At 37.8% G+C, this 8,781-nt stretch overlaps 2 protein-coding genes across 2 annotated transcripts; both read right to left on the bottom strand.

Moving 5' to 3' along the window:
• Window positions 1-515: 515 nt before the first annotated feature.
• On the bottom strand, window positions 516-5,570 carry LOC108827589 (protein VAC14 homolog). The gene is made up of 20 exons (XM_018601022.2): window positions 5,194-5,570; window positions 5,000-5,113; window positions 4,865-4,930; window positions 4,685-4,774; window positions 4,481-4,600; window positions 4,324-4,352; window positions 4,077-4,219; window positions 3,892-3,986; window positions 3,655-3,741; window positions 3,456-3,563; window positions 3,274-3,365; window positions 3,102-3,183; window positions 2,947-3,012; window positions 2,716-2,831; window positions 2,516-2,636; window positions 2,214-2,375; window positions 1,980-2,108; window positions 1,823-1,891; window positions 1,432-1,722; window positions 516-1,124 (listed from the first exon to the last, which is right to left on the bottom strand). The coding sequence occupies exons 1-20, from the start codon at window positions 5,281-5,283 to the stop codon at window positions 984-986; spliced, it is 2,211 nt and encodes a 736-aa protein (XP_018456524.1). The 5' UTR covers window positions 5,284-5,570; the 3' UTR covers window positions 516-983.
• Window positions 5,571-6,948: 1,378 nt separating this feature from the next.
• Window positions 6,949-8,734, bottom strand: LOC108827588 (uncharacterized). The gene is made up of 4 exons (XM_018601021.2): window positions 8,117-8,734; window positions 7,936-8,019; window positions 7,696-7,777; window positions 6,949-7,614 (listed from the first exon to the last, which is right to left on the bottom strand). Exons 1-4 carry the CDS (start codon window positions 8,663-8,665, stop codon window positions 7,187-7,189), a joined length of 1,143 nt encoding a protein of 380 aa, XP_018456523.1. The 5' UTR covers window positions 8,666-8,734; the 3' UTR covers window positions 6,949-7,186.
• Between the last annotated feature and the right edge of the window lie 47 nt (window positions 8,735-8,781).

Genomic DNA, 8,781 nt, shown 5'->3' with positions numbered 1-8,781 from the left:
GTGATGAAATGTCTTCAATAATTTTCTTCCGCTGAGGAGTTACGGAGCTTAGGTTTATCGTCTCTTTAGACCATGAATCAGAGCAACGTAAATTAGTTCTTTCCTCACTATCCATACCAATGTGGCTGACTTAGTTTAACCAGAGCCAGGTTTGACCTTGGATCAAAATTTATTAGTTATGGACTCCCACTATAAGAAATTTTGACTATAGGATCTTTACTAGTTGATTAAAATTTGAAGAACTTGGATCAAAATTTATTAGTTATGGACACCACTATATGAGGCTCAAATGACATAAACAAGATGAAATCACCGTCCAATCGATCTCTTGTTCCCCAGAGGAACTACAATCACGTCTAAAACACACCGAGATGCAACGTCTTCTACTTGTAGGTACCAGTTTTAGTCAATTAGATTATCTGACTTTCCAACCTTTTACCCATAATGCTCATATATAGCATTAAACTTTGCAGAATGTGTATTTATCATTGCGAAAACAAGAGTAGAGATCAAAAGAGCAAGCAAGGAGGCATCATTCGACATAAATATCCAATCAAGTAATAATCTCTACACCATTTTCCTCATGTGGTTTTCAAGTTATAAAAAAACAACACAAAACCACATGATGACTTCTTTTTTGCTTACATCCACAAAGGAAACAAATAATCTCCCTTCAATAAAAAGGAACAACAGTGAAGCAGCAGATTCAAGAAAAAGAAACCAAAAAAAGAACAGACTGAAGAATCTCTCGTAAATAAAAAAACCCGCCAGAGAGATAAGAGAGGACACACGGACACGACCGTAGTAGCTTTTTTCTTTAAGACAAGTTCCGAGGAAACTTGAAAGAGTTACTAAAGTTGGAGATATACAATTTTACAGTAGACAAAATGGATCGGTGGCGTCCAAACGAAGAATACTGATGATGCATGGGATGGATATTTATTATTATGATGATGGTGATGTATCATTACCATACCAGGATGTTAAAGCTGTAATTGACCAGGGCCTTTCCTTGATGATCTTGATGGAGGTCGACTGTTGTCTGCAACTGATGATGATCTCGAGGAAAGTGGTGGTTTATGTTGTTGCTCTTCTTCTTCTTCTTCTTCAGATCTCTTCACCTCCTAAAACACCATATTAAAGATTATATTACGTCAAATCAACACTTAACAGACTACTCCCATTGGTACCGTCTGTAAACTGAATACGGCAGAAAATGAAAAAAAAAAAGAGGATAAAGTTTCACAATGTTATCAATCAAAGACAAAATCTAAGAACATCTACATAATTTCTTTTATTTCGTATCTTTTCCATGAAGCTGAATGATGAATGATATATGACTAAACATAAATCTTGATTTGGCATATGTATAAAAAAATGCTGAATTGTGAAATCACTATGTGATAAAAGATAGGTTGCCGCTGTCTTTACCTTTGATGTAGAGGAAGAGGAAGTGGTATATGAGTACTTGACATTATTCCTTGCCTGAACACGATGCAGACTCTGTACATTCTCAAACTGTTGCAGCCGTGCAGCAAAATTGATTCCTTGGTGAGAACTGGCGATATTAATGTCTTTTGCATCATCGTCCTCGTGATGATTCGTATACTGAGAGAAAGGAACTCCTGAAGATGCTCTGCTTATTTGGTCTCCTCCCCCACTGAATGAGTATGTTGGGACAGTTTTGAGTCTTGTCCGAAGTATCTTAAACGCCGCACTTTGCTGCATATAAGAAAAGAAAAAGAACCAATGTACTATATAAAAAAACCACCAAATAAATCGAACAAGTGTTGTTCTATTCTTCTTCTTTGTTTTCTTTTACCTGAGGAAGTAACATTAGAAGACCATAAAGTGTTTTCAGCAACCATGTGTATCTTCCTGGTTCCAGAAGCTGTCAAGGAGAAAAGGTTTAGATAGCAATGAAAAGAAGAAGCTGGAAAGAGGAGACAGCTCTTTGGGTTGAGATAGGTTAAGCAAACCTGCAATCTAAGGTAAGTAAAGATTGGAGTTTCGAGAAGCCGGATCAATTTATCAAGCTGTACTAGAAATTTGACGTTTATGTCTTCTTCCACCAATGATTGAATCACGACACTCGCGTGCTGGTACGCCTGTCAATAATTCCATTTGCTAATATTCAATATCGGATGGTGAAATTTTTACGAAATACACAACAAGTTCTATCTTTTTAACTTTTTTTGGGCGGCTGTAGCTACCTGAGCTAATAAGCAGAGGCTTATAATGGCCATAGGCGAATGGCACCATGATGCGTACAAGGCAACGAAAAGTTCTTTCCCTTCGCGATTGACGAGTGAACCTTTTAGAAGACCTCTTAGTTTTGATAACTCTGGAGCTGTAAGCAAAATCAAATTCAATGCCTGAAACATAAAACAAAAGAAAAGGGAAAAAGACAATCTAGTTATTAACAAGTCATGCAAACTAAACCCATCATCTAAACGTTAACACTTTCAAACATCCGTTAACCGAAGAAACTTGGGATTTGGGAAATGATAAATACCTGAACCATGGTTGAAGCAAAGTCAAGATTATCTTCTCCCTCGAGTATAGTTGAGAGCTCTCTATAGACTCTTTCGGCATCCAAAAGTACACACAATCTCCGGACAATAATGGCACCACGCCTAAACCAGATATGTTTTGACCAACTTAATATTATGTTATTTCCATAAACTATATGACGGGTTATAAGATGTGAGTAACCTTTCCAATAGAGAATTGTCAGCTCGAAAATTGTGGACTAAAAAGACGATAAGATGGCGGAAGTACTGTGGATCTTTTGCTACACCAGCATGAACTTCCAGAACCAAGAGCACCACCTATGATATATTTTCATGTCCAGATAGTTCAATATCAAATAAATTTAATATTAGACAAAGCCAAATCGATGCAACTTAAAATTCACCAAACAAACACGCAGGGAAGGAGACTCACGTCATCAGAAGAATCAGATAGTGCTTTTAGCAGTGTGTCAAATATGTCATTCAGGAAGCACAGGACCTGTTACGACATTTCCAATTTAGCTATAAAGCCACGTACAAAAGTAGTGATTAGAAATGATTGGTCCCAAAGAGAGCTGCTCTCTTCACCTCAGTACGATGCTTGTTCAAAAGTGTTGATATCCAATTCAAGGCTTCAATTCGAGTAGCCTCATTATCGCTTGATAGCTGCCTGGAGATGCAAAAAACTCACAGGTCACAAAATCAGTCGAACACTGATAGCATTCAGAAAGACCAAACAAAGGCATAGGAAAAAACTAACCTCCTTGCTACAGAGAGAATTGCACCGACATCAAAACCATCTGAGGGTTCAACATGGATTGAACGAAGTTCTTCGTTGGTTTCACGAGCAACCTTATGCAAACAAAAAAAAACACAAAGGAAGTGAAACATTGCAAGCGAGACCTACAGTTTCCATCACTCACGAAAAGGAAGACAACTTACCACCCTGATTTTTTCCTCTTTGTCAGATATGCAAGGCAAGATAGCTCCAAGAATATCAGCATAGTAACGCACGAGCTGGTCGCCTCCGAGTTTTACAAACTCGTTTATCTACAAGAATACAATTTTTATTTTAACACATATTCTAAGCATATGAATCTCCAGGAAGAGGCCAAGCAGAAACATGGTTTTTTATTCTTACCCATGTGATGGCTGTTAACCGAGTGAATTCATCAGGAGAAGAAGCCCTCTGCACCAGTATTTCAGCCATGCGACCATAATCTACAGACTTTCGACAGTACAAAGTACTCCCGTCAGAAATTTACCAATGAATCTTAAAAAAGCACACTGATAACAAGAAATGAGAACCCTATAGAAAAACATACTGAAAAGGGATTTTGTAGCAGGATATTAAACCAGGACAAAGAAGAAATCTTACTGGTGAATTTTTTATCTCTTGAAGAAACTCTGACAGAGCTGAATCAGCTTGCTGTCGTATTTCATGACTAGAGTCGCTCAACATATTGAATAAACCTGGGAATTTACAGGTAAGTTAGTTCACCCAAAAAAAATTTGAATAACGTCATATATATATCTAGCTGAAGTAGTCAAAACTACAATTACCATCAAGAAAGTCCGGCAGAAACCCAAGCATATCAATGTCTGGAACACTGTCAAGAACAGTGATCCACCCCACCAGAAATTGTCGAACATAAGGGTTCAAAACGTTCATGCGTTCTTTCAACAAGGGGATAAATTCCTCAATACTGCAAAATCCAATTGCCAAAAACGTGGAATCACATGGAGAGTCAAGTATCTAAAATTAACAGTATCAGAGTTATTTTTGACAGGCAGAACAGAACTTACACACCTGAATTGATCACTCTCCGTCACAATATCCTATTCGACAAGGTACAACTCTAATCAGCATATAATCAAAAAAAAAAAAAAAAAATATATATATATATATATATATATATATATATATATATATATACCACTCATGTGAAAGAAAAAACTATGCATACCTTAACGAGCCGATCCAAAAGATGAGCAGCACTTTGGACATTGGCATCAGAATCAGCCGAGAGTTTGCACAAAGCATCAAAAATCTTATTGAAGAACAAAATGAACTCCCCTCTCACAACCTGCAGTATAACCACATGGTGCATCATCAATGGGCAATCGCACAAAATGGTAAAAACCAAACGAACTATATATATAGTCTTTACCTTTGCAATGTTATAGAGAGCTTCACATGCATAGTACCGAACTCGGCTATCTTGATCGGTGAATGAGTCAATCACAGGTGGCACTATTTGCTTCACGTTCCACAAATCAAAAACAAAAAAAAATCAGAAAGATTGGATTGTATAGTAAAACATAACACTAATAAACTATATATATAATACCTCAAGGTATTGAGCAGCTTCTGTGGCCAAACCAACAGTTACAGCAGCTAAGCCAATAAGTCCACCCTAATGCAAAAATACAAAGAACATTAAAACCCTAACAGATCTAAAAAATGCTAAAGAAATCAATCAAACCTTTCGATGATTAGCTTGAGGAGATTTAGCAAACTCCTTAATCAACACGTCAATGACTTTGGAGATCTTGTCATGGTCACCCGCAGCAATCAAAATCTTCACAGTATTCTCAATCTAACAAAATCAAACGGCACAATCATCATCGTCATCATCATCATAGTGGAAACCCTAAGATGCGGATTTGATTGACAAACCTCAATCGCAGCGTTTTTGCGCTTCTCGTAGAGTTTATCGGAGAGATTGCGATGAACGGCGGCGGGAATCGCCGAGAGAGCGTCTGACATGGTCAGATGAAATCAACAATCAAAACGTTCGAAAATCGGAATCGGAATCGGAATCTCCGACGACCTAAATCGCGATCGGAAGAGCGGGCGGAGTGTACAACACGACGGGTGATCAGATCTGCTGAAGATGAAAATGGAGACGACTCATTTGTCTGTCTGTGGCTGTGCAGTTACTCTCTCGCCTTTCCCGAAATGAATTTTTGATTTGCGGATTAACGAAATTTATGACTGTTATTAAAATATTTAATGCTTTTATTTTTGTTTTCGATGATAGAAAAAGAAAAGATATCAACACACAAGGGAGTCACAACTTGCAAGTTGTGTTTTTCTATATAAGAAGTAGAAGACGCGATGAAAAGTTCGTGATCACAGTACGAGTTATATTGTGGTACCAAATATAGAATTTGCAACTCTTTTGAATTTTCTTTTTTTTTTTGATGATTTCCAAAACTTAAACTTTCCAAACCAATTAAAATTCATCATGAAATCAAATCAATAAGTATAAATGGGTGATTGGAAATGGAAATGGAAATGGAAATGCAAAATGTGGAAAGCCTTTTTTTCTTTATAAATTTTATTTATTAAACATTCATATTTTGGGGATGTTATTCAATCACTGATTTCAAATTAATTATTAATGTTTTATAATCTATCAAATATTAAAATTTTAAGTTAATGGATTCTAAAATCCCTGAAGTAGATATTGAGCTTTGAATTCATTCATTTGTTTATGAGAATCCATAAAAAATTATTTGAAATAAATTTTGAATAATTTTTTTTAAAATCTTTAAAAATTGAATAACAATAAATTTTAAAAGCTGGATTTAAATAACACTAAATTTCAAAATAGAATTTGGAATCATCATTTGATAACAATGGATTGTGTTTATATTTAAAATCTATTAAAATTCATGATTGAACTTTCGAAAATGAATCTAGTGCTAAAAGAATTAGAAAATGAAAGATGTTAATTCTAGAATTTTTTTTTAAAAAAGTTATGTTTAGTTCATTTGATATCTTTGAAAATAAATTACATTGAAAAAAAATTACATCAAAAAATATATACAAAACTTAAGTTATAGCATCAACCGATCAAACCCTAAATGCTGGAGAGTGTACTTCAGTCCTTTTGGCGAATTAGACCACAGGCAAAGTTTAGAAGTTTGTTTATGAGAATAAGCATGTCGGTCGCTGAACTCAAAGAAAGGCACATTGCCACACAAAGATGAGTAGTTACTACAAACTGTCCAACCATTTTTGAAAATGTCATTGACACTAAGCCAAACAAAAAATACTGGTTGGACCGGCGCGTCCTCATATGGTCCATTTGCTATCTCTTTCCCAGCTCGGTTAGCTGGTTCCATTCTTGTGAACGAGTCTACTCTAGTACTGGGAATCTTAAACAAAATTGTGTGTTGCTTAATTTGATATGGTGACAGTATCACTGCACTATCATGGTAGTAACCCAACTGAGATTCTGACTGAGATAATCTCTAATGCGATAGGTTCCAAGGAATGAGTCAATATGTATAGAACTTCCAAGTGTAACAGTCTCACCCATGCCAAAGAGGGCAGCGTAGCTCCCAAGGCTATTTGTTCTTCAGACTTACTCTGAAAGCAAAGAAAAAATTTACTGATTTACAATCTATCTATTAGTTATATGTCTAAACACAAGTCACTATTGGATTTCACTTCATCAGAAATTTAGACAATAAAAAAGGTTTGATATGTTTATTATCACAGATCCAACACTAAAAGAATTAACTCCTCTCTCTGCTTTTCCTCTTTGCTTTTACATGATTGATACACTCACCAAGACTAATGAAACATTCTTTCTTTCTTTCTCTATTTGGAATTGCAAAAGGAGAGTGACCATCTCACACAATGTACACATTCAGCCCTCCTACATCCTCTTCCCCATTCTTGCAAACCTTCTCGCCACCCCGAATATCACCGCCTTCGTCAATAGCCCTTTGTCCAGCGTACACGCAAGCGCAACCGCCCCGCCCACCACTAGTAACTTCGGTATGTTCTTCCCTGACGACGGCTTCTCGTCTCCTCCAACCTCTCCTGTCGAATCCCTCTCGTTCATAAACTCCTCCGCACTCACTTTGGTGTTGATCTGAGCCATCGATGCGCTCGGTGATAAACCTGCTCCTCCTGCTCTAGCCCTCTGATATGCACGTAGCCCTGGCTCTATCTTCTTCACCGCACCCCACATCCCCTGTCTCACCCCGAGCTTTGCTATCTCCCACGGTATCCCCATATCCTCGTGGTGAAAAAGTAGAACCTCACAAGATGTCATCTCACCATCCCCTCTTTTCGATTCAACTACACAAAAATTGATTAGAAAAATGAAAATTAAATAACATAAGACAAAAGTACATTGTCACAATGGTACTACATACATACCTGCACGGATGCACCAGCTTGAATAGTACAAGTCAACACGCCGCGGCTTGCTCTGTCGTGGTACAGACGGGTATGGTACTCCCTGAAAACAAAATAACACATGAAAAAAGTCACAACTGCACCTCCAAATCAGTTTGCATCAAAACAAAATTCATATCTAAACAATTTTTTTTTGTTATTATTTTTTTTTTTACAAATTTGAAGGTCTATATATATGTAATTTTTTACATAGAACATTACCTTTGTAACGCAGTAGAAGACTCGGCCAGCGTCCCATATTCTCCTGCCAATGATATACTCCCTGTCGCTACAAAAGAAAGGGAACTGCGACAAGAAGATTCCACAATCAATAATCAAGAGAGACAAAACAAAACAAAAAAAAAAGTTGGTAGAAAACAAGAAGAGTGGTGGTAACACCAACCTTGCGGACCCACTGAACAACCATACTGCCAGTGTCCTTACAAGACTCGAGCGTAGAAGAAAACAAAAGCATATCGTCCCATTCGGAACGGAAGTCATCATCCCAGAAAAAGTCCCTCACCATCTCAGGAGTGGCGTCTTCGAACACGGTTCTGCTACGGTACTGAGGGGGACCGTCGTGAGGATCGCGTCTCCAAGCTTGGTAAGAGAAGGTGGGAGTAGACCGGTCCATCATCTGAATCCAGGAAGGGCCTCCGTCTTTGACCTCGACCAAGTTCCATAGATGCCTGAAATCATCGCCGGTTACAAACCCGGATTTCTCTTTGTGTACCTGGCGAGATTCGACGGTAGTAGTAGCGGGGTGATTATGGTTGTTGTTGTTGGGTTTGTTGTTGTTGAAGAAGGTGAAGAGTTTGTCTTGTCTAGCCCAGCTTGGTCTCCAGAGCCAACCCACCAAAACCCCGACAAGGACAGCGATCCAGAGCGGCGCTATAAAAAGTAGGAGATCAGGGAGACAGAGGGTGGGGAAGAGAGAACTCAACTCCATCATCTAGACCACCTCAGATGATAGAGAGATGAAGTTATCGGGATGATGGCTTGGAGAGGAGGAAAAAAAAGGAAGGGAGAGAATTAAAGAGAGGGTAAAAGGATAAGGATTAGGATTTG

This window comes from Raphanus sativus, chromosome 9 (assembly GCF_000801105.2).
Source record: "Raphanus sativus cultivar WK10039 chromosome 9, ASM80110v3, whole genome shotgun sequence".
NCBI lineage: Eukaryota > Viridiplantae > Streptophyta > Magnoliopsida > Brassicales > Brassicaceae > Raphanus > Raphanus sativus.
Note: the sequence above shows the minus strand (reverse complement) of the source record. Positions and strands in the feature narration are given on the sequence as shown.

What these genes read in the sequence shown, in the direction of transcription:
- LOC108827589 (XM_018601022.2), bottom strand. Translation starts at nt 5,283, where the DNA reads ATGTCAGACGCTCTCTCGGCGATTCCCGCCGCCGTTCATCGCAATCTC. An exon ending in TTTTGGATCGGCTCGTTAAG is followed by an intron (nt 4,353 to 4,480) that starts GTATGCATAGTT and finishes CTTGTCGAATAG; the next exon opens with GATATTGTGACGGAGAGTGA. An exon ending in GGTTAACAGCCATCACATGG is followed by an intron (nt 3,564 to 3,654) that starts GTAAGAATAAAA and finishes GTATTCTTGTAG; the next exon opens with ATAAACGAGTTTGTAAAACT.
- LOC108827588 (XM_018601021.2), bottom strand. Translation starts at nt 8,665, where the DNA reads ATGATGGAGTTGAGTTCTCTCTTCCCCACCCTCTGTCTCCCTGATCTC. An exon ending in TCTTCTACTGCGTTACAAAG is followed by an intron (nt 7,778 to 7,935) that starts GTAATGTTCTAT and finishes TTTTGTTTTCAG; the next exon opens with GGAGTACCATACCCGTCTGT. An exon ending in AAGCTGGTGCATCCGTGCAG is followed by an intron (nt 7,615 to 7,695) that starts GTATGTATGTAG and finishes ATTTTTGTGTAG; the next exon opens with TTGAATCGAAAAGAGGGGAT.